General features: G+C 31.7%; 1 protein-coding gene across 7 annotated transcripts in view; it reads right to left on the bottom strand.

The window, feature by feature from the left end:
* LOC144834484 (G protein-coupled receptor kinase 3-like) overlaps positions 1 to 20,771 on the bottom strand; it is a 63,866-nt gene extending 43,095 nt beyond the window's left edge. For all 7 annotated transcript variants that reach the window (XM_078689300.1, XM_078689296.1, XM_078689298.1 and 4 more), the window contains exons 1-4: positions 20,332 to 20,771; positions 12,318 to 12,394; positions 10,694 to 10,767; positions 1,284 to 1,385 (exon numbers count right to left, since the gene is read on the bottom strand). In XM_078689300.1, coding sequence (XP_078545426.1) covers positions 1,284 to 1,385; positions 10,694 to 10,767; positions 12,318 to 12,394; positions 20,332 to 20,444 — 366 coding nt within the window. In that variant the 5' untranslated portion in view covers positions 20,445 to 20,771. The remainder of the gene's footprint in view (positions 1 to 1,283; positions 1,386 to 10,693; positions 10,768 to 12,317; positions 12,395 to 20,331) is intronic.
* Positions 20,772 to 25,290: the final 4,519 nt, after the last annotated feature.

Raw genomic sequence — 25,290 nt, 5'->3', positions numbered from 1 at the left:
CACGTCCGACGCATCATGAATTCGCCGAGATTTCATCAGTAACGCATCAATGTAATAAAAGGCTGTATGATTGATTGATTGATTGATTACTTTATTTCAGAATAAAAAAATTTTTTCTAAATTTGTTAAAATTGCAAATTTCTATATGGATTTGATTCTTATTTTTTTCCTGAATATATTGAACACAAAATTATAATCAAAGTAAATCATCCTAATATTCGTAAAGATTTCAGTCGTGCATAGGTTATCCAGTTTTTTATTGGGCCAAATTTCCATGCTGGTTTTTGTGTAAAAAAATGTAATAATAATCAAATCAGTCTAATAAAGTGCCACATTAATTAAACACACTCCACACACTATGCAAATAAATGTAACAAAACAAGTACAAAACAGGTGCTGAATATTTATAGCCATGTATGTTTGAATGAGTTGTTCTACTTTTGAAAAAACCATACTGCAGAACCTCCATTAAGGGGACACATTTAGGACCCAACAAAATATCATATAGAGGAGTCCAAAAGAGGGGTTCTACTCTATGAATATGACAATATAACAAATTGAATTAATAAAGCATAATTTATTAAAATATTCAAATTAAAAACTACCACCCAAAAATTAAGCGCTCTAGACATAATAAGCGTTGCAGTCACACAAGTAGCGTAGTTATACTAATAAGCACTTGAACATAAAAAAAATAAATTGGAAATTACTCAATCATTTGTGGTTATGTTTAATTTTGTGAAAACACTATCATATATACTCTTCTTATTAGAACTTCAGTCCAATTTATCTGTAGAGTTTTGCTATTTCCAATTAAGTACATCAAATATAATTTCTTTGATGGTTTTCAGCATACAACTAATTATTGACAAACCCCATAGTCATGAACTGTCATCATGAAACCATGGCAACAAATAATCTCATATTCGGTGTAATCAATTCAGAGATGATTATGCATAATTGAATTGGTAATATTTTACAAATAATGAATGTTTACGAGTAGACTGGAGAGAAAATTTTATGAGTTGAAAAGACGGACTGGTCTATTCAACTAACAAAAATATTCTAGCCATTCCACGAATACAAAACATCTATTAATTGTTTTATAACACGCCTACTGTTAACATTTAGTCAATTTATTCATATTGAATCAAATGTCTCTGCCCACTTAAAATATATGCCTGGTATATGCCTACATTTTGGCATGGTACCTACGCAAGTGGGAGTGACATACATTGACCTTATTGTTAACATACTGTATGACATTTGACATTTGAACTTACATGTGTACTTGACAGTAGTTCCTTCATGATGTAATTATCAAAAATCTGTCTTGCACTTTTTAACCTTTCTTCGTCAGAGTCAAGTTGTTCATATTTTTTTATCTGAAAAATATATTTGTTAAATATTTAAAACAATCAATTTTTAATCTTCTTCCTTAAAATAAAAACAAGTAAAATACACAATCCAATATCATTTAATTTATTTATTTTACTCATATCCTGTATTTACTGTTTGTTGCATAGAAAATAAATACATTATTATTTACATTATAATATTACTGTATGTTTTATTGAATCATATTTCCTTGTTTTACTTTAAGAAATAAATTTCAAGTTAAAGGTAAATTTGATAAAAGTGAATATGTATATTACAATTTAAAATAACAAAATAATCATATATACTAAAAATTACTTCTATTTTATTATGTCAGATATTGTCAATTTTTTTAAATTGTCAATGATGAACACAATGACGGAAATAATAATAATAATAATATAATTATGTATTGCTATTGTATAGTACTATTTATTACGCTATGTGAAGGGAAGCCATAGTAGTAAAAATGAATAGCCTATGTTATCAGTACTTAGTAGCGGCCGGACATATCATTATCATGCTTTGCTCTTACGCGAATGAAGGCTAAACGGATGCTAAAAATAGATGTAGTTCTAGAGCTATATTTGGTACACCAACGCTAATTAAACGACAAAAAGCTCATAGGAATTGATAAGGTTTGTTGATTCGCCTGACCGAACACGATGCCAATTATACCTTTTATGAATATTACTATGTTTCGCATAATGTGTATTAGAAATTAATATATAAAAAACTCATGGTTTTTTAGCTCTTAAAGATGTATTGTTCCCTCCAACCCAAACCTTTATAGGTAAATAAAGATGAATAAAATCAAACTTTGGATACGCCATCATGTCATAGTTTTTTTTAAAAAACAACAAAAATGATTTCACTTTACAACATGATTGACTTCCAGTTAATTTTTCTCCCTAACTTATAGTTTTTACATTCAATTTTTGGTTGAAGTTACATAATATGGCTTATTCATTTTTTTAATATTATTTTTTTCAGGGACAATATGTGACCCGATCTGGCAAAACCCTACTTTTGTCGGAAATATTCATTTTGTATTTTTTTATATATTTGGATTATTTGAATCATAAGCTTTGTAGTGGTGTTTATTTCATAAAAATTGAGTAAATATTTAAAAAGTTATTACATTTTAAAAACTTACAAATCATTCAATTAGTTTACGAGAAAATCGCGTTTGAAGTTTGCAATGAAATTCTTTTTGATACGCGCTGAAAACTCACTCCGTAGCAACGCGGTATTTTGGTCTAAGGCACAATGACGTCATACCAGGAAGTGTGTGCGATATAATAGCAGCGTGCACATCATAGTCAATTTGACTGATTTCAGACGCTGTTTTAACCTATTTAGTCACTCGAATTAACTATTTTGCACTATTGAAAAGCAGCATTATAACGTCAAGCTTATTTTAACTGGTTTCGGGGGTGTTTACGATATCAACAGCGAAAAACCAAGCAGGCCTAGCTAGGCCTATTCAGATTTTTGCCGTCATCGCCTGTAAGACCTAATGTCACTGATGCCATGGGTGTTCATCAGGCCGTGTATGGCAGCGGTGCATCGACATTGGGGCTGGCGTTAGTAGTAAACTAGCCTAGACAAGTTTGGCGCCTTGCAGAGTCACAGCTTGCTAGCTACTAACATTGTAGTGACGATTTAATACATTTGTTTTTTTTTATAACGTGGAAGATTCGCTGTAATGTTTGGACTTGAATCCAATGAGTTTAAAAAACATTTAAGATGAAAGGACTGGACAATAAATTAAATAAATAATTAAGAGCCGATTGGATATATAAAATGTATAAAGAAAACTATTTATTGACAATAAAGCTAGGCCCAGTAGTAGTAGGCCTACAACCATAATAAAATTAAGGCCTAGCCCAAAAAAATATAGAAAATACAATTGAATTTATGACGTGAATTGTTTTTGACTTGTCTATTTTACTATGGAAAAAACAAATACTATTTGCTATTGCAGAACACGCCGAACACTTTACTTTGAATATTAAAATCGTTTTTATTCCAATTTACGACATGCTGTGTGTAAAATGAAAATAACCTCACAAAAGTGTAAACAACTTTTTATTTCCGCGCGTAGAGCGTATAACATCTAGCGCGTTGACCAATAACGTTTGTTATTGCGATGATGCGCCATAGCAACACACGCAGTTCGCTGTTTCAGAAACTTCGAAGAACCGAATTTTCTGAAATTATGTCAGAGTAAATCAACGTTTTCATTGGTTCCTTCTTTAAACTCCGCCCTAAAACTTCCATATTTGGAATGTCAAATGGATGAGCTTTATTTTGATGTGTGACCTTTCAACATTGTGCAGCGAACTGGCGATCAAAATGTCGTCAAACTCGGAAACTTTCAACTGAATTTACGCAAAATTTTAGCGTAGATCGTGAATAAATTGTTAGGCTTGAGGAAAATACATGTTTTTAAAACTCTCTTTTTTCATAATTTTAATTAAATTTCGGGAGTTTAAATCAGGTAGACGTATTCTTAAATAGTGAAATATTTCGAAAATGCAAAAACATGTAATCTGCCAGGGTAGTCGATTTGGACGTATTTTGACTGATTACGTGAATTTTGAATTGCCGACAAAGAGAGGGTTTTGCGAGATCGGGTCACATATATCTTTATGCTTAAATTGTTATGGATATTACTATGTGTGCACATATAAAATAAAAAAATGAATAAATAATCTCTTGTAATAAAAATGAATACATATTTTTTTTTAATTCAAGCCTGGTGGTCTAGAGATATAAACGTCAGTCTAGTGATCTGGAGGTCGTGGGTTCGAGCCCTAACGCATTAACAATGCATTACGTACGCATGTTCACAAAGTAATAAACTTTGTGATGAGTAGATAATCTAGTCTTTAAACAATCAAAAATTGCCATTGTTTATTTAGATCATAAATTATAAGAAAATATACAGTACAATATTTAACCTTTTCATGTCGCATTAATATTGAAATGGTTAAAGGTTACGTTATCAATCAAAATTTTTTTTTCTCATAACAAATTTATCGCAATATCCATATTGACCAAGCATCAATTTGTTGCGGTTTCAGTGTTGTATATAATTCATGGAGGATTCAGGCAAGTTGTGATGGCGTTAATGTTTAATTTAAGTGTAAAATGAGATAATGCAGAAGGCCTAATTCTATATCACAAAATTATGTTAGGAGGTTATTTGTTTTGTCTTGTTTGTACTATTTAACGTCATCATGTAGTGTAAGCAAACAATAATTGCAATGACAGGGAAGTCATGATTTGACATTTTGATCTTTATCTTCGTTATATGATTATTATACAAAAGAGTATGAGCATGCGCATGAGCGAGTGAGTTGCCGAGCGGTTAAGACAGTGGAAACGTAATACGTAGCCATAACATCGGCAAGGGTTTGAGGCTCATTCGCTCCATGGTTCTGGTGGTAGAATGACTCTTCTCAGATAAGGACTATAAACCGTAGGTCCGGTGTACACATCTGGCTCATGTGCAACCTAATACATCTTTCGAGACGAGTAGGGGGTTACCCCGGTGTACTAGTTCACACACAGCTAGTGTCACATATAGACACTGAGCCCTCTCGGAGAACAGTCTTAGACTAAAGAGGCTATCAAGTATAAAGAATAAATAATAATAAAGGCTAAGAAACACCATTCCGTACATTATCAAGATTGTATTTTGGTCGATTTAACGTTCATCCTTCTTAAACCGTCCGTAAAGGCTTATTTGTTTTGTTGGAGCTCTAGAATGAGCGGATCCCAGTAAAATTATATTTAGCGCAATTTAAACCCAGCGTTGATTCTATGAACAGACACTTAATAATAATTATTACATAAAAACATATACAAATCACAATCATACGTTGAACAAGTTTATATATAAATAGAATATCGATATTTATGCTTGGTTTATATAGCATTTTACTTGTTTAACATAAACATCTGTTTTCAGTGTGCAATCTTCAAATTTCAAGACCATTGCTCTAGAGATAGCACAATATGGTCGTATAAAAACGAGTGGGCGACGCGATGATGTAAATGATCAACATATTATTCAAAAAGATTTAGGATTACACGAGTCTCGCAAACTATAGTTCACCTGAGCGAAAATAGTGTAGACAGTAATATTTAGTGTGCAGAAGTTCAAAATTTGAATCTGGCGATAACAGCTGAAATTCTATAGAACATCTACAGAGTCTTGCTGAATTTGAGGCATACAATAGACCTCAAAAACATCCCTACAGTACCCTCCTTCCCCTAAATTAACTGTGGATACAAATGATATTAAGAGGAAGGTAAAAAGAATAAAATTGTCACAGTTTATTTTCTATGTTTTGAGCCAGTTTAAATTTTATTATTTCCAAAAGTGGGATGTGTTACATCACATTTTGTAATAAAGTTGTCGCACTTTGTAATAACCTGTTGCACATTGTAATAAATTGACAACTTTATCACAAATTACGGCAGATATTATGAAATATGACGATTATTACAAAGTGCAACATAGGTGGAATAGGGTAGTTGTAGTTAAAAGTTATATGATAAAATAGAAACATCAAATGTATCAAGATTATTTATCGGAACAGTACTCAATTATTTTAAAAAGGGCGTTTTTGTGTTTTTAAAAAATTGCATAATTTTAATTATTAAATCGAATTATTAATTTTTTGGTCTACATACAGTACTGCAAATGAAAATCAGTTATAATATAGGCATGTAATAGATTTCATTGCTTCTGAGCCTAAAGCCATTGCAAGATAGGGTAACATACGAACGTCCAATATACACATATTAATGCTACGCTTTATATTAAACATCATTCTCACATATGCGCTGATGTGCGAACAGAATATTTTATGAATATTAGGAAACATGTAGTTACTGCAGATATTGCAGTAACTACATTTTATTTACTATTTTTACCTATTTATACAATTATTTACAGGTTTTTTTTTGGCTTTATGTAAGTTATTTATTTATTTATTTAGTTAAGTTATTGCAGTAAATGTAGTTACTACAGAAACTGCAATAGAAAAATTTCAACACGATCCCTTAGTGCATTTAAATCAATATTAAATAAATTCATTTTGATTGTATAAATATTTTCTATTTTATTATAAAATTTTCTTTGATCATTAGGAGTGCTAAAACATATTGTCGGAGTTATATTCCTGGTGTTGTTTTCGCGTTCGATATTGATTTTCAGTTTTTATGCCATTCGAATTTGAAATTCAATATCTGATATAGAATCTGGAGAAAATGATTGTATATTGAGTATATTGAAGGCATTTGAATTCAAAAGCAATTAATGTTTATTGCATTGAACATTGCCTGGCAGTTTTACTGGTGCAATACTAGTTGGAGAGTGTGTATTGATTGGCTAGTTCTGTTTGATTTCTGAGAGAAAGCAAAAGTGGTATAACAGGTTGTTTGCGTGACAATATGAACCCCCTGTGCATAAATGGTAGTCGAACAACTCCCCTCTCTTTTAAATTAGAAAATTCAAACATCTATTAAAACTAGACAAATTTGTTTGCATGAATCCAATGTTTCGCAGAGAACAAAATTGTGCTACCCTCTTCCACTACAAGAGCGAATAGCTGAGATGTTCAAGTTTCATCGCATGTCTGCTGAGCTTTTCGAACAAGTGCACATGAACGTGTCACAGCTCATTTCCTGAGCTCTGATTGGATGCGCAATTTTTTTGTTTTGCAAAAAGTAGAAACAATTCGGACTACCAATTTCGCTAAAGTGTACAACTCAAGAAACTAGATTCGTCGAGAGAGGGATTTGGAAGATGAAAACATGAATACACATTCAAATCACACTGTTGCTTTCGATTCGTGCGAACAAATTCTCCTAGTAGTGGAAATTCGGCTTTAAAAGATGATTTTTTAATGTTTAATGAATTAGTGATAACTGTAGTTAGTCCATCAGTACACACTCCAAACCTCTCTATATTAAATTTGCGTGTTCTATTTTATTTTGAATTAAACTAAGCAAATAGCGCTCTCGTCACGTGAAAATTAGTACCAAAATGTCAAATATGTGACACCAGCAAAATGCGATTTTTTACATGGTAGATTTTATGACAATTAATGCTCACAAAGTTTTGGTTGTACACCCTGTCAGAACCTATTAGTACTAAGAATGTAAACACAACATGCCTTTACTAATGTTCAGCCTGCGGCTAGGGTGCCTAGATAACATTAAAACCCAATTGCCTGAAAAATTCCTTCAAATTTTATTTGGTTACGACATTTTGTTCAAATAAATCACATTGTAAAAAGTATTAATTTTTATGAATTTCTATTTTTATATGGTTAATCTAAATATTCAAACAGAAAAAATGAATGAAAATGCAATTCTTTGTGAGTACATACAGGTTGGAGCTACTGTTTACCATAACTAAAAATGTATTGGTTGAAATACTATACAGATTGTTCAAAAATTTCCTGACAATTGTGTAACATTTTACAGCCTGTTATTTTAAACTTTAAATTTACTGATTAAAATACACTAATATATTATCTTTCTATTTTTAAACCATTTTATTTATCAGGGTAGTAGCAACCAGTACGGTTGGTAAGGTTTCAACCTGACCGCTTTTTCCCAGCTCTGGCTTTTGATAACCCAGTGGCTTGAACAGAAATTGTTCCCATTTCTTGTGAAAACCGGACCACTTATTTCTCATGGCTACAATAATCACCATTTATTTCACATGAAGCAAAAAAATGTGTAGGCAGGAAAATGGTCAAATCATTACATAATATCTAAAATTTATAGTATCATGCTTTTAAAAGTGCTGTTTTCAATCTTGCCATGTCATGTCCAATATCAACAAATCTCTTCTGAATTATTTTGTATAGTGTGTGGTAAAGGCCTAGATTTTACAGATGTTTTCAAATGTCAGAGTTGACAATATCTGGATGAATGAAAGCATCAAGCAAAAGCCATTAACCTGCTTTATAGCATGTATTCATATCATTCTATTGGTACAAGTCTGCATAGGAAGATCCAATAGGTTTTCATGGAGTCTGGACCCCTTAAAAACATGGTGCCTTTTTTGGAGTAAATAAAATCTATTGTATGTGTTTTATGATGTTTTACCACCCTAGTGTACACTACTATAGCCCTTTCACATCTTATTTATTTATTATTATTATTTCTTTATATTTGGTAGCTGCTTCAGTCAAAAACTGTTTTCCGACAGGGCCCAATTATAATCAGTGACTGTGTGTGACAGTGGCTGTGTGTTTACTAGTATACCAGGGTAACTCCCTACTTTTCTCGAAGAGATGTACTAGGTTCTTTAAAGCTCACACGAGCTAGATGTGTACACTGGACATACGGTTTATAGTCCTTATCCGAGAAGACTCATTCTACCACCAGAACCATGGAGTGAGTGAGCCTCGAACCCGTGCCGATGTTATTGCTATGTAATTACGGTTCTGTCTTCACCGCTCGGCCACTCACTCGTTTTGGAGTTTACATACACTGGGGCGCAACACCAGTGTTGACGCCCGGTGAGAGTAAAGCCTTGTCTACACTATCAAACTTTATGTGTCAAAAAAATGTGATGTGCCCATATATGGACATGATGATGTCATATCACTACCATATTTAAGCATAGCACTACCATATATGGGCACATCAAACTTTTTTGACAAATAAAGTTTGATAGTGTAGACAGAGCTTAAACTCACAGAGTTTGCTTTGCAATGTGAAAGGAGTATATACTGCTCTTGTTTAAATGTTTTAGTAAACTAAACTAATTATATTTGAACGCATTGTTTTTTGCTTATCATTTTTTATTTTAACATTGTTCTATAGCGTTTGTGCAATTTGATGCATGTTTCTTATAGTTTTATTGTCTTTTATTGTCTTAATTATGCCAAGCAAAATGAATTTCCATTTTAAGTGGACCAATAACACTTCTTGAATCTTATCATTACGCACTTGTGGAAACTACAGACCTTCTTTTCTATATTTATATAAAATTATTTTAATACAAAAAACAAACAAAATATACAAAAACTGTTTGAGAATTGAATTCATTTAAATGTATTACAGTATTGTACATACACTCTTAAAACTAGCTTCGAGCAAATACAAGAATTTTGATTTAAATATCTACAAATAATCACTGATTTTGTTTAAAGTAATTTATGTTGCTTTTTAACATTTTAATTCATTCATTTATTCACTATCATTCCTACAAGAGAAAGTACATTTTTAAGAAAAAAAAACTGTACAATGTAGGAAAAGAGCGTCCAATGCATATTATTTTTTTAAAATTTAACATAATAATTACCAATTGTGTGGCAATATAAAAATCATTTTCCATAAATAAAATATGATTATAATAATTCAATGACACCGAGGAATAATATATTCTATTATCAATTATGCATATTATTATTGAAGAAAAAATAAATTTGTATGAATTTATTTAATGAATAAAATATGATTTTGAATATTAGATTCATATTTCTTAATTTGACTTCGAATGCAATATTAAAATGCTTGATCGTCGTTGACTACAGCATGCTCCTTAAATATTCAGTATTAATACATGCTTCAATTCACCGTCAAGAATCATCCTCAGTAATTTCTGAATGGACTAGTCCATTATTTCAAATAGGTAATTTGATTTGAGTGATACTGTTCATGACACTGTCCACCTATATAGTAGCTACAGTAGTTTAATTGTGAATCTGGCAAAATGATCTATAACTCACACTATTGGGTTAAAAGTCAGCAGTGAATAGAGCAAAATAAAACCAAATGAATAAAGCAGATGTTTTTAAAAGAAAGTCATAGTAGCTTTTTTTAAATCTCTGTTATTCTGCTATTTTAAAATATATATTTCTACTGTACCTATTTAGTATTTAGGCTTCACAATACGGTATAGTTAAATATAAAAAGTTCAATAAAAATAAATAAACTCAATTGCTTAATAAAAGAACACATTTCAAATTAATTATCATCCAACAACTTGGTAGATTTAGAATAGATGTTTTTAGGGACAATTACAAGATTATTTTATGACTGTTACTTAACTTACTTTTTGTTTACTCTTTTAAGCTCTGTCACACTATCAAACTTTATGTAATGTGGCCATATATAGACATCATGATGTCATATCACTACCCTATTTGGGCATATCATTACCATATTTGGGCACAAACTAGTTCGATAGTGTAGACAGAGCTTTAAACTTTTTAGACAATTATAGCAAGCTTATTCTGGGTGATCATACACACTATTTATTGCAGTCAAAAGTTACCTCTTCATAAAATTCCAGCTGTGGAACAGGGGCATCGAAGATGCTCTCACAAAAGTCCTTAAACATTAGAAATCCTGTAAAAAAAAAAGACAATCACTGAGTTTACATATTTCAGGATTTAAAAAAACAAAAAATGTAGATAAAAATGAATTACACAAACCAACAGTGGTGTTGGTAATCCGAGTGCTTGCTTAGCCTCTCTTTATGGTGTGATAGGGGTTTTCTGATTTTCTATTCTAAGAGGGCTATTGCCTTTTACACTGTGTCAGCAAAAATTGTGATTTCAAACCAGAGTAATAAAAGGGACAAAGACATGTAGTAATTGTAGTCTTTATGTATGACATTGATGTGAAATATTAAGCACTCATGTTTAGTGTAAACAGCTCTATAATTCTTTTCTCAATTCGTTACTATTGTAACTATACCAGCTTTCTAGTATTCATTATACAAATGAAATTTGTTTCCATTCCAGTTTATATTTAAATATTTTTTTTTAGATTTTTTTTCATTTTTTCTAATTTTTTACCCGCAAATAATCGGGCTTCCCCAAATGTGTTGACTAAAAAACTTGGCTGACTTCCAACAAATATTTAAAGCAAAATAATTATTCAATCCCACACAGATGTACGACTGGTATCATATAATGACAGGTTTTTTATTTAACATTTAAATTAAAATCCAGAGAAATGATATACACTTGCATGCAGATGCAGTTATTCTAAACTGTGAAATATTGATATAATACTGTATTACTTTGGAGGCAACTCAGTTCATGGGTTCGAATAACTTTAACATTTATGAGACTATAATGTTTTTTTTCGAATTAGGCCTATGTGCAACAATTTTACTGTCTACGTGCAAACAATATGATGACGACATTAATACATGATAGAGAGTAGATGGTCAAACAACTCATAAACTGGGGTGCCATTTACACTTTTATTTTTCTATTGGATTCGCCTCCACAAGGCCTTTTGTTATTAAAGTCAAATAAATCACAAAATCACCATTGGCCTACACAAGAAGCAGCTCTATTTTAATAACTCTTTTCAATCTTATTTTCTTTGTATTGCATTTTACTATTTTTTATTTTTATCTTAATTGTTAATATTTCTTTAAATTATTTAATCCAAAGGCAAATTACTGAAAAAATGGCAATGCTGTGGGTATCAATGGCTGATCTCAATGGAGATACAAAAAAAAAAGCGAAAAGCTATATCAAAACGATAAAGTAAAACAGCCAGAAAAATAAGCAGAGCTTTCGGGCAACACTAGCCCTTCAATTTAAATTCCTGTTAAAAGAAAGTCTTTATACAGTTATTTAGCTTGCTTCTTGGCATTTTGTTTCTTATATTGTTTTGTATTTTTTTGTAAATTCTGCCGAAATTGAATAAAATCAAATAAAAAACACCTTATTAACAATGGTATAGCCCAAACATTAAGGAGTACTGTATGCAAAATTATTCAGAACAACTGGTCATTTTTATAATCAATATCTGAAAGCCCATAGAATAATATTATACACAATTATATTAGAGAGTAAACTGCAACACAATCAAAGCTCAAAAAGCGAGCTCCCATGAAATGACCGAATGGAATGAGTAAAATAAAGAATGTATCTTACCTAGCTTCTGGTTGAATATCTTATCAAACGATATCTTTCCTCTTTCTTCAAGATATTTGTACATAACACTACGGACACTGTGAATTAAGATAAAACAATTCAAATAAGTAATTTCCAATTTTGATGCGTGATGCAAATATATTTAGAAAAGATAGCTGAAACTAAAAAATAGCAAGTACAATTCAATTCAACAATTCAAAATTCTTTAATCATCCCTGGATTAAAATAATCTTACAAAATATCACAATTACACAGTACAATAAAACAAGAGTCAAAGTTCAAGAATTTAAGAGTCGGATGGCCACTGGCAAAAACAAATTTCTTTTCCGGTTTGTTCTACATGCCGGGCATCGAAAGCGACGCCCATGAGGCATGAGCTCGAAATACAAATAGTCCATAAAAATAAAACAGATTAATAATTTACTTTTATTTTTAAAGTAAATTTATTTTACGATTGTGATAAAAAGCATTGAATAACGGAAGTACTTAATAAAATAAAAAGGTACTTTACAATTAATAATATGTGCTTACAGTTAATGATCTGCATTGAGAGTGCCAGTCAAAACATACCTTGGGTCATGTTTTATTGACAACTCTTGTTAGAGATTTCTCAAGTATATCATTTAAATAATTTGCAACATAAAGGCTTGTCCTTATATATTACTGTACATGTCATGTCATGAGGATCGCTTTCAATAGAGTTTACAGATGGTGTGTGTAATATTCTCAAAAACATTCCACATTTTAACAAATAATACAGCAAGACTCTCTCAATTACAGACCCTTTGAAAACCAGAAACTTTCCCAAAACCAGAATTTTCTTGAGGTCTAAAAAATCCCACATTCTCTTTTAATTAAAATACTAGAATTTCTAGAAAACCACACAAGAATTTTGTATCTATTTTTTTCAGGGGTTTTTTAAAAGTATTAAAGGGTCTTTCAATCGATATGCACATAGCCGCGTGGTGAGTGAAAATGAAAAATTGACGTTAAATTTGATTTGCCGGCGGCGGATCAGAACCATACCGAAACAGGTGTGAAAGACCCCTGTAATAGTTTAGTCAAAGCGAATGAAATTATTGTCTTGAGAAGAAAGACCATCAACATGATTCGAACCAAGGTCTGTTGGACCTAAAGAAAAGCATCTTTCCAAGCTACCATAATCTATAAATTGTAGAGATAATACTTGTTTGTGACAAGGTCACAGTATAAGATATAGAAGCAGACATATTAACAGCATATAAACATAGACAACAAATGTGTTTACTTGAACCTCATGAAATGGTAATAAAATCTAAAAGATGGTTGAAGTATGTCTGTCTGAGCAGATACAGCACATAATGTAATATTACTTTTATCATAATCTATGACGGAATATGTAAGAGAGTATTTCCCAGGTCTTTAATACTTAAAGAATTTATGAAAGACGTGGGATTGACTACATTTTTTTCAAGACCAATTGATGAGATTGAGAATCTTTTTTTACAACTCCGAAACTTTCTTGCAAAGTATGGTTGGTATAATTAGTATAGAATTCTTAAAGTCTGTATTTTTAATATTGCCTTTTTTTTGTAATGTAAGTAAATATGCGAGAAGATTGTGTATGCTTGATGACAACAAATATCTAAATTTTTTGTAGATTCAGATTCAGATCAGATTCGATTTATTAAGTCATTCATACATAATACAATGATAATTGTTTTCTTGGCAGAAAAACACAAGCAAAACATGCATATTGGCATAGAAATTTGAAAAGTTATTCAAGATTTGGTAATCTACTGAAATGCTTTCAAATCCCATTGAGGTTATTATTAGTTCTTCACAAATAACTCCATAATATACAATTTATGTTCAATAAACCAATTACTGGATAAGAAGACAATAACATAGTTTAGGAAACTTCAAATCATAAGAAAATTCAAAACAAGCCGTCATTACCTACTGTAGGAGACGACCTGATTTCTCAATGATTAGTTGGAAAAGATAAATTTATAAGAAATCAAGAAAAGGGTATAATTATTATTAATTTGTGAAAATTATAATTTATTATTATTTAGTTATTATGAAATACTAAGACACGTTATTCTTTAGCTATACAGTACAAATATATCACCCATTCAGAGGAGGGGTGTTTATCTAAATTATAGTAGATAGGTATATTAATTATAAATAGCCTAATGGTGTTAGTGTTTATTTAGTGACAATACACTAACCTTGTGAAAGCTGTCAAATCTATGCTGACCTTATATTTTGATTCACACTCACAATCAGTAACAGGATATGGCTATTCAACACTTCTGCTGCTAAACAATTATCCTTTACAAATTAACACAAACTTATTTCCTACTTACACAAAACATGGGTTTCAAATGCTGATAAACTATAGATCTATATGGAACATATACAATACATGACCTGTTTATTATAATTCATAACAGTACTATACTGTATATTAAAATCACTATAATAATATTGGCAAATTGTTGTACAGTAAACCACTATAGTACAGTACTTGCTTTATATAGTTTTTTATTCGTCCACAATTTTCAAGTAATTGTCCTGGTTTTTTGTAATATTTTTTTTGTAAACAAATCATGTATTTCTGGAAAATCAATATATTGGTGATGTCACAAAACATTATCTTGAGTTTATTGGTGTCTTTAATATGGGTGGAAATATCAAATAACACGGACCAGCTCTGTCACTCTCTGCACTTAATTATTGTTATTATTTATAATCAGATTTTCAACAGAATTTCATTTTCATCATCAACCTATGTATTTTTATTTTTTTTTAAACATGATAATGCGGGCAATCACTCGAAAACCATGTCATTTATTTCCCACATTTAAAATGATTTTTTTTTTAAAGTTTTATTACAATATTCATTTTATTAAATGATTGATCCAAATTGATATTTGATATTTATTTCAGTTATCTGCAAAGTCAATTTTTGCCTATACTGTATAGGTAACCATCTCATGTAAATTACAGTACTGTACAAACATGATGAAGCAACTATGTACTGTATACAGTGGAGATACTACTGTACACACCTCATCCCTTCCATTGATCATACCATGGAGGCTTATGTATACCTCCATAATCTTACTATCATAATCTTTAAACCTGATAAATTTACATAATATTAATATATTTCAATAATATTTCCTACTGCATAAATTTAGCATAATGGAGGTATACGTAGAGTCTGTTAAAGATAAGTGCAATTTGTTTTCTGAACTTCATTACGTAGTCATGCCAAAGTCAGTACTGTAGCATATTAATAAGTTGATGGATATCTGCCAAACTAATGGCTAATTACACAATAAAACCATGATGAACACAACACTCGATTCAGCATACTCGTAAAGAACTATCCACAAGATAGTGTACTCATACTCCACAACAATCACTGTGTGTAAATCCTTAATGCCAATTTAGACCGACGATAAAAATATAGAATCTATGTTATTCTTTTTACATACTACATACTATTTACACAGAGCGGAGCAGAGGGGCGGTTTCCGCTCAGGATAGATTCAGATTCTGCGTGGGACAAACCACGCGGTTTGAGCTTACCATTACCACTCGTCTGTGGAAATTGGCCTTAAGGCTAAAGTGTTTATGCAACACACAAAATTTCAAACACATCTTGGTGTGTTGTACAGGCCGGGGTCCATCCCCAAAAACATTGAAGTTAGACATGAAAACATAATGTACTGTATAGTGTATTCCTGGAGGTTTGCATTGCTATTATTAATATCCTGTGTACAGTACATTTCCTAAACACAACAGCCACCGTTAAATAGACCCAAATAGTCTTTTTTTTTCAATCTCTATATAATCTACTTCAACTTTCACATTGGCGTGAAGAATAATGTACAGTAGGTGTAATAGTGTAATACTGTAGGCTGTTGTGTAAATGTGGCGTTAGGTATACTAGACATAAAACCACATAAGGAAAGGACACAAACCTCAGATACTCCACATAAGGTGGAGGACACAAAACCACATAAGGATAAATGGACATAAACCACAACAAAACAGAACCACATAAGGATAACAGGCATGGATTTAGACAGGGGCTAAACAGGCTTTAGCACCCCCTAAAATTTAACAGCCCTGTCTTTTTAAAAGATGACTATTTTCATTTTTCTGCAACCCTCCTAATCTATAATGCTGGATCCACTCTGGATAAGGACACAAACACTGGTAAAGGTACAACACGACAAGGATAAAGATACTAAACACTACCAAATCAATATAGTTATTGCCTTGAGTATTTAAAATTAATAATCCACTAATAATCTATAATTCATGAATATTAAGACATGAGGTTTCCACTAATATAGTCATCCTATTTTTTTATATTTGGAGTGACAAATACTACAAACGAAAAACATGAAACGATTTCTGTGGGACGTGAAAACATGTTTGTTACGCACACTAATAGAAAATATTTCACAGGTTAATTAATTTAATTACGATGATAACGAAAGTTAATATTTTCAGTGTCCAGATCTAACTATCATCAGGGAATATCATAAATTTATTAAATTTTCAAACTTCAATAACAACAATGTTTTGTTATGATCTTGTAGAAAGCATCATAAACAAATTAAAGGGACCATTTCAAAATTATTCTACATCAGTTACTGCAGTAACTATATAAAGTCATGCTGTAAGCACATAAATCATTGCTATACCCATTTAGTTACTGCAGTAGTCTAATTTTCACGATCCTTTAATATTCAGAATTAGCCAGTACATTTTTTCTAGTAAATTGAAGTACTTGAATATGTTTTACAATGTACATATTTCACACAAGCTCATGCTTGTACTACTGTATATTTAGTTAAACCAGGGACTCCCTGGTTAAACATACAAAACAAATGTTTACAATAACACCCACGGAAGTACTGTTATCATAATTTCAGTATTAAAGGGTATGTTCAGATCCATGGAGTTATGCTTTCGTATCGCAAGCAATGTCATATTATAATTAGCGTCGTAACAGCAAAGTGTTCAGATTTGCCTAGCTAACGCTTTTGTTTCAAACTGAATTGTCACCGATTTGGGTGAACATCTGGTATGCAGGAGTAAATTTGATGTTGAATAAAATTGTTGATGCATGACTTTCGTATCATAAGCGGCGTCCACTAATCTTGTACCTTGAGCTGTCGTAACGAACGAAAGAGTAGTGTCGTACGAGGTGACTTCCACTAATCTTTTCCTGGTTCAGACCTATGGAGTTGTACGCCGCGTACAATACGAAAGCATAACTCCGTAGGTCTGAACAGGCCCAAAGTCAAGTGACTTGCCATTTGTGTTTTTTGTTGAATAACAAATTGGAGACTTCATTCATTCATTGTGATAAGTTTTAAAAATAAATTTTAAACTATTTACAACTCATCTGTTTGTGGAAAGCTGTATGCCAGCCATGTCATATCAGACTAGCATTGAGAGGCATGGGTTCGAACACTGTGTGTGCCATATTGCTTTATGTATTCTCTGGCAAGATACACTCATTGCCTCGTCTTTCAGATAGGAAGTAAAGCCATTGGTCATGTGTACATAAACATACATTGCACATGCATACAGTAAGGAACCCATACAGTATTCGAAAAGAGTAGGTGATATGATTGTTTTCAGCTGTGTTTATCATGGTCCTGGACTGGGCTCTCTGGGTTACCAGATATTCACTTGGATAGCTTATAATATATAGCAGCCATATTCATTTAAGGTGAATGTACTGGTCGTGACATTGACCAAAAACTGTTCAATAAACTTTAGTTTATAGCAAATAAATTTATCTATCTATGTATGTAAAATAAACGATTGTTTGAAGATTTATCAAGTACTTTGGTATACAAAATAAACAACTTGTTTACACTGACAGAAACTTTGTACTCCTTGGCTTGGATGGAAATGTTTGTCATTTACAGTAGGTTAATAGTTTGCATGACTGGAAAATACATTTCTTTATCAAATTATTTATTAACATTCTTAATATCAATATCAACAAAGTCGGTAAGTTCAACTGAAAAATATAAACCTGATCGCGATCACTGAACATCAAACAAATGTATAAGTATTAAGAATACCATGAACATACTGTAGGGTAATCGATCATTTACTTTTGCAGGCTCTCCATTTCTTTGGAACCAACTTCTCGAACATGTTAAATCTGCAAATTCATTGAACTCCTTTAAATCAAAGCTAAAGACCTTCATCATCAGGTGGGACTTTGACTTTACTACATGATTTCAATCATTGCATTGTTGTGTCAATGCGCCATGAGCATTTAATTTGTGATGAAAACCGGCGAAATATAAGATTTCCTTATTATTATTATTTTTATTAAAATAGGACCTCCGTCACCAACATTCAACATGAATTCAATGTCGAAATAAACCAAATTCTCTAATTTCCAAAAATAATGTGCACATTCAAATGTGTCCAATACAACATTTTTACACCTGTCACATAATATAGTGAATGATATTACGTTTCCTCATTAAAATTCAACATCCGAATCTGATACTATGGCAACGATATTACTGCCCACAAAAACAATTCCGAAACCAGTTGGACCTACGTACCTGTAACCTCTCTGCCAATCAAACTAGCAATGATCCTTATCTATGATAAACTTTTAACAGGGTTGTCAGGTTCTTCATTACAATTTGACCCAATTTTGGTTAAATAATTACCGATTGACCCATTTTTAGAGTCATGTAATATGTTACATTATAGTTCAAGGATAGGCCTACAGTACAACAAAGCCATTTTGGAGATTGAAACGATAAGAAATGGTTTACTTCTGGTAAGAGCAGGTACTGTAGTTTGAAAACAATCATACATCATCGGAGCATGATGCGGGTAACATCTAATTACATGCAAACTCTTTTAAAAAGACGTAATAGTATTGGAAGAGGGAGCAGTGCCAATAAGATCAACGATGGGTGGCAGATGTACAGTAGAAACAGAATTAGGTTGCAAATAAAAAGGTCCATCTATTAAATACAGGACTGGTAGGTAAAAATAAAATAACAAAATTGAAGGCGATATTAGAGTGCTATATGGTTTTTAAAAAAAACCACAAAACCACGAAATTTGATAGTTAAAAGTTCAAATTATGACCCAATTCAAGAAAACAATTACATTATAGCTTCAATTTCAAAACTCTAGTTTTATTTTTAATATAATAAGATTGAGACATGAACTTGGAATTTTCTTAATACTACTGTATGCAGGCATCCTGCCACAAAACCACTAAAAATTTGAGTTTCATGGTATATGTAAGTCTGATAGTACCTTGTTAACACCCTCTATGCGATGTACTATATACAGGGAATATACAGGGAAGAAATTCTCAATTGCATGCACATACAACAATACCCTTTAATCTTAGCACTGGTGGATTCACAATCTTGCACGTAATACAGGGTTCATTAAACGAAATACCTTTTTTATCAATTGTATTATTTTTAATCAAAGCAAAACATTAGATTAAAGTTATAAATACAATGATAAGACAATGAACAAAGATGTCATTAAATTCACAATTAAGCAGTTCCTACACACCACACATAAAATATGTACTTTTAACCTGAAATACGAGATATTTAGCTAGCCTAAAGCTAGTAAAAACTAAAACAACAGAAGGAAGCTAAACACTAAACACCGGGTGTGCCATATTAGCGACCCCTAGATAAAAATAAAATCAACAAATCGCCCACCACAACATATTCAGACGACTTGCTCAATACGAGCCAGTCAATTTATACAAAAAAAAAACGACCGGCCCCTACAATATGATGATGAATACATCATTATCATAATGCAGAAATTCAATTAATTAAAGTTGGCATAATATTATAACCAAACACAGTCGGTAGACCAGACAACCGATTGACAGACTACTCGCCACTCGGTTGCGTTACTACAATTGAATCGCAAACAAAAGAACAATAGAGTAAGAAAATCAAAACATCGCCTTTTTTATCACCTTGGGTCTGGCAGCACAATTTTCTTGCTTGCTCTTGCCGCCGGCGTTGTTTTGCTCTTCTCCATAGCCATCAAATAGCTCACATCAGCTAAAACTGCTTCCAAATCCGCCATTTTCACTGTCTGTTGGCTCTGTACTAGACTACCAGCACTGCCGAAAACAAATTTTAGATTTATCCGGGCGCTAGCCGAGCCTCTGTAAAAATAATGATTTCACAAAAATGGATGGCTTGATGATACAATCACAATCCCGAACTATCTTTCCAATTGATAGATAAATCAATCGCCTATGAATCCATATTATTCCATCTTCACTCATGGAACAGATCTTGGATTTTCAGTAGCAGTAGTATAGTTAGCCAAGCCTTCTTTTTTCCCCTGCCTCCAGGTGTTCTGGTTACTATACTCGCTATGTTTACTTGCTTACTGCCTTTTTAGTGGTGTTGGTGTCTATAATTATATAGAGGGCGCAATAGTCATAAGACGGACAGAGCCATATATATAAAGAGTTACGACATTGGATTATAGTCACGTGATATGCAGATCAAATTGTGTCAAACTTGTCTCCATTAATGCATGTAAAGTATAGGAGCAACAAAATACTTTCAACTTTTTCTTATATTTAAAAAAATGTAATTGCACATTTTACGGTGAAATATCGACGTGCACAGCGTACAGAAATACTTGCGCCAAAGAATATTGCGCGCGCGTGCGCTAGTACATTATAACGTTCGATTGATTGATTTTGGAACAAAACATCTCATAACTACGTCCAATAATAACAATTATGTAATATTTTCAATTCATAATGCATGCTTTGATGACTAAATAAAATAATAAAGTGTCGTGGATATATTTGTTAATATATTGAATAGGGTATGAACAATATTAAAACAATAAAGGCAAATTATTATAAATGAAATGATGAACGAGTCTCTGGAAGTTTGTGTCAAAAACACACAGAGAGCCATATACTGTATAAAAAGAGGGGTGAATTTGTGTGTTTTTTGTATTAGTTCATGCTTTGATGTATTCTGACTTGCATGTAGGCCCTAGAATTTATTCTTTTGTTATTATAGACACAATATATATATGTTACCAAATTAATACCATTAGTAAAATTAATTACTAAAATAAAAACGGAATATAAGCGTTATTTCATAGACAAAAAAATTTAAAAATAATACATGAACTACAGGAAAACGCTATACAAAATAGACGCGCGCGCCCTCAGCGTGCGAATTCTTTGACACAAAAATGGCTTCTAATTTTCAATGTCGTAACTCTTTATATATATGGCTCTGAAGACGGACAACAGAGCCGGCCATAAATAAAATATAAATGTATTTAATGGCTTTGAAAACGGTAACCATATACAATTCAATTACAATTTTTTTTTTTCAATAAACGAACGGCAATAAAAAAAATAAGTTCAAATGTTACAATATCTAATTTGAAATTAGATAAGTTCGGCCTATAGGACCAGATAAACCAAAGATCAGTTCGACATCATCACAACATGGAGGTAACTATTTATAGTTTAGTGGTTGTGTGATGTGCACTCCGATGAGATCTACTACATCATTAACCCACTCAATTGGAATAAATTCACTCTTTAATTTAATATTTGGCTATACTGTATGCTAAAAACACGACAAATGAAAATTAATATCAGATTTTTGTTGTTTTAATCTGTAGAAAACGGAAAAATATGATTTTACTTAAATTAAAACATACGGTTAAATTTAAACAAAATCCCATTGTCTGGCAGACAATAATGACTCATTTTCGACTTTAAATACAGTTTTTTCATGTAAATAATGTTTTATCAAACTTCTCTTTAAAATAATAACTATCAATTATGACATTAAAATGGCATATTCAGCAACAAAAATTCAGGGGGACAAAATATATTTCATTATTATATAACCCTTATTTAAACAACACGGTTGAAACCTATCGGTGGCCTATTTTACGGACTCAGAATAACTGTGATTCAAGTAAACCAAGGAAGAGTTCCAATACTGAGTATACCAATATAACACTACTCATGGTTTTGAAAATTGTCCCACAGTAATAAAGTACAGCAGTAGAAGAAGAGGTACTTCAGCCCAAAATGAATTTTCCTGATTACGTAATATCCGCCAGGTGTTTCTAATGAAGGTCGTTTCCGCTGGTCCAGCAGGTTCACATACAATATCATGAGCACGGTATAGTCAGTCGTGATTATAACAATGGTTAACAATGGGGATATTATAAGACAATAGAGTATATCATTTCACTAGAATTGTTATAGATGGAAGTGAGACAATATAGTTTTTGTAAGATTTGAATTAGTCATAGAGTCAGTAAAGATGCACCTGGTTAATTAAAACTAGTTAATTGAGGGTTTTGATTGATGTATGCCGACATGCAGGTTCACATACAATATCATGAGCACGGTATAGTCAGTCGTGATTATAACAATGGTTAACAATGGGGATATTATAAGACAATAGAGTATATCATTTCACTAGAAAATTACCGACATAATCCAAAGACATAAGTTATTTGATCCGGATATTATAACAATGACTAAAACAAAAAGACTAGAATGAATGAAGTTAAATAATAAGTATGTCTTGATTGAACTATACCGACAGGTAATTAACCATCTTCCGGATTTGTTAACAAAGGGAAGAAACACAGGGTATTTGACATACTAAAGTTTAATGTGTGACGTCATGATGTTAGCTTCACTATTTTTGATGATTTTTGTTTTCCAATGTTTAGTTTTATTTTCATTTAAATTGGTTACGTTTACGAAAAGATTTCTTTGTTTCCTTTTAAATTAAAACAAAAAGAGGGGTAAAGAGGGACGCTACTGACATCATGCATAAATTATTTTAGTGTGTATAAATATATGGGTAAGTTTATAGTGAACTCATCAGTACCAGTTTTACAGCGCACTAAACTCACTTCTACATTCTTGATTAAGAGAATTTAGTACAGTTTTCATCAGTATGAACTTCTACAAAGCAACAGCTGATTACATCGATTCTAAATTAGCTGATAAGGCTAAGGCTACTATGCAGCGAGTTATGAGGTCTAGCAAGAGACAGAGAGTAGAAGATGAACCAAATACAAGCGCTTCTTTTCAACAAGATTGTCGACCGGTGGTAAAGAATCACTTTTTTAAGAATGATAGTCGAATTACAGTTACAGCTACTAAACGTATTAAACTTAATGAAACGAGGCACGTCGTTGCTCAACGTTGGGGAGAGGATATGTACGTATGTATCCGAGAATACTATCAATCAGAACCAGATGGTAAATTTAAACCTGGGAAGAAAGGTATTAATTTAACATTGATGCAGTGGAGAGATCTAATGGAGCAAAAGGACATGGTCGATGAAATGTTTTTAGAATTGGATGGATTTGACGATTGTGGAACCGGTGTAGACATGAATGACAATGGAATGCCAGAAACACAAATGACCAAAAAAAGCTACAAGAATGACAATTACGATTGGTTAGAACAGTTCCCGTAATTACAATGTAATCTTTTGGAAAACGGAACGGATTGATGATCTGGAATTGAACAATTTTGGAAATGGGAGTACCCACTTTGAATGTGCATTTAAACATTTTAACCTGCGTGTTATTTTTTTTGGTGTGGTTTTTTCAGTACTAAATAACATGCTAGTGTATTTGTAAAAGTAATTTAAAAAATTTAAATTTATCATTTGAATTAATTTGTTATTTCTTCATTTCTATTTAAAAGTTATTTTAAAATAAATTTAAATGTTTTTTTGAGTTAATGTATTTTGTTCTTTCTGTCTAAATAATATGTTAGTGTATATATAAAACTATTTTTTTTTTCTCTATTTAATTGTTATTATGTATTTTGAATTTTATGTTTTTTAAAGTGTATTGCGTGTTTTGCAATAGAATGTGTATTGAAATAAATTTTGTTTTTTTTAACAACAACAACGAAAATGAAATTTGATCTTTGCGTATTATTTAAGTATTTGAATTATTTTTATAATTTTTCATTTGGATGATTGAGGGTAATGAGTATGGATGAGAAATTGAGAAATGTGTATTACGACCCTAAACACCCCGGTAGTTTTGGTGGTGTGGATCGACTTTATCAAAATGTAAAAGACGATTTAAATATTACCAAGAAACAAGTTCAGGAATGGCTGAGCAATCAAGATACATATACTTTACACAGATCTATTCAACGTAATTTCCAACGAAACCGAGTACTTGTAACGACAATTGATGAACAATGGGAAATGGATTTGGTTGACTTGACTTCATTAAAACGTTACAATAAGCAAAATACATTTCTTATAACATGCATAGATGTCTTATCTAAATATGCGTGGGTTATACCGATAAAGAACAAGTCTTCAGATACCATATTAAAAGCTATGAAAAAACTGTTATCAGGTAAAAGAAAACCGATTAAAATTCATACAGATAAAGGTACAGAATTTATAAATAAAAAAGTACAAACGTATCTGAAATCTAAAGATATACATTTCTTTACGACAAACAACGAAACGAAGGCAAGCATAGTTGAGCGATTCAATAGAACTTTAAAAACGAGAATGTGGAAATTGTTTACAGCAAACGGTAATAAAAAATATATCGACGCACTTCCTAAATTAGTTTCCAGTTACAATAATTCAAAACATAGATCTATAGGAACTGCACCGATTCTCGTTACAAGCGACAACGAGCACGAAGTGTGGCAGAAATTGTATGGTGAAAGAAAGCATCCTGTAAAACGTTTTAAGTTTAAAGTCGGTGATCAAGTGCGTATCAGTAGATATAAGATGATTTTTGAAAAAGGTTATTTAGCAAACTGGACAGAAGAGATATTCACTGTATTTAAACGTAAAGGAACATCAATGCCAACGTATCAAGTAAAGGACTGGAACAATGATATAATCGAAGGAAATTTCTACGA

This window comes from Antedon bifida, chromosome 2 (assembly GCF_963402885.1).
Source record: "Antedon bifida chromosome 2, ecAntBifi1.1, whole genome shotgun sequence".
Classification (NCBI taxonomy): Eukaryota; Metazoa; Echinodermata; class Crinoidea; order Comatulida; family Antedonidae; genus Antedon; species Antedon bifida.
Note: the sequence above shows the minus strand (reverse complement) of the source record. Positions and strands in the feature narration are given on the sequence as shown.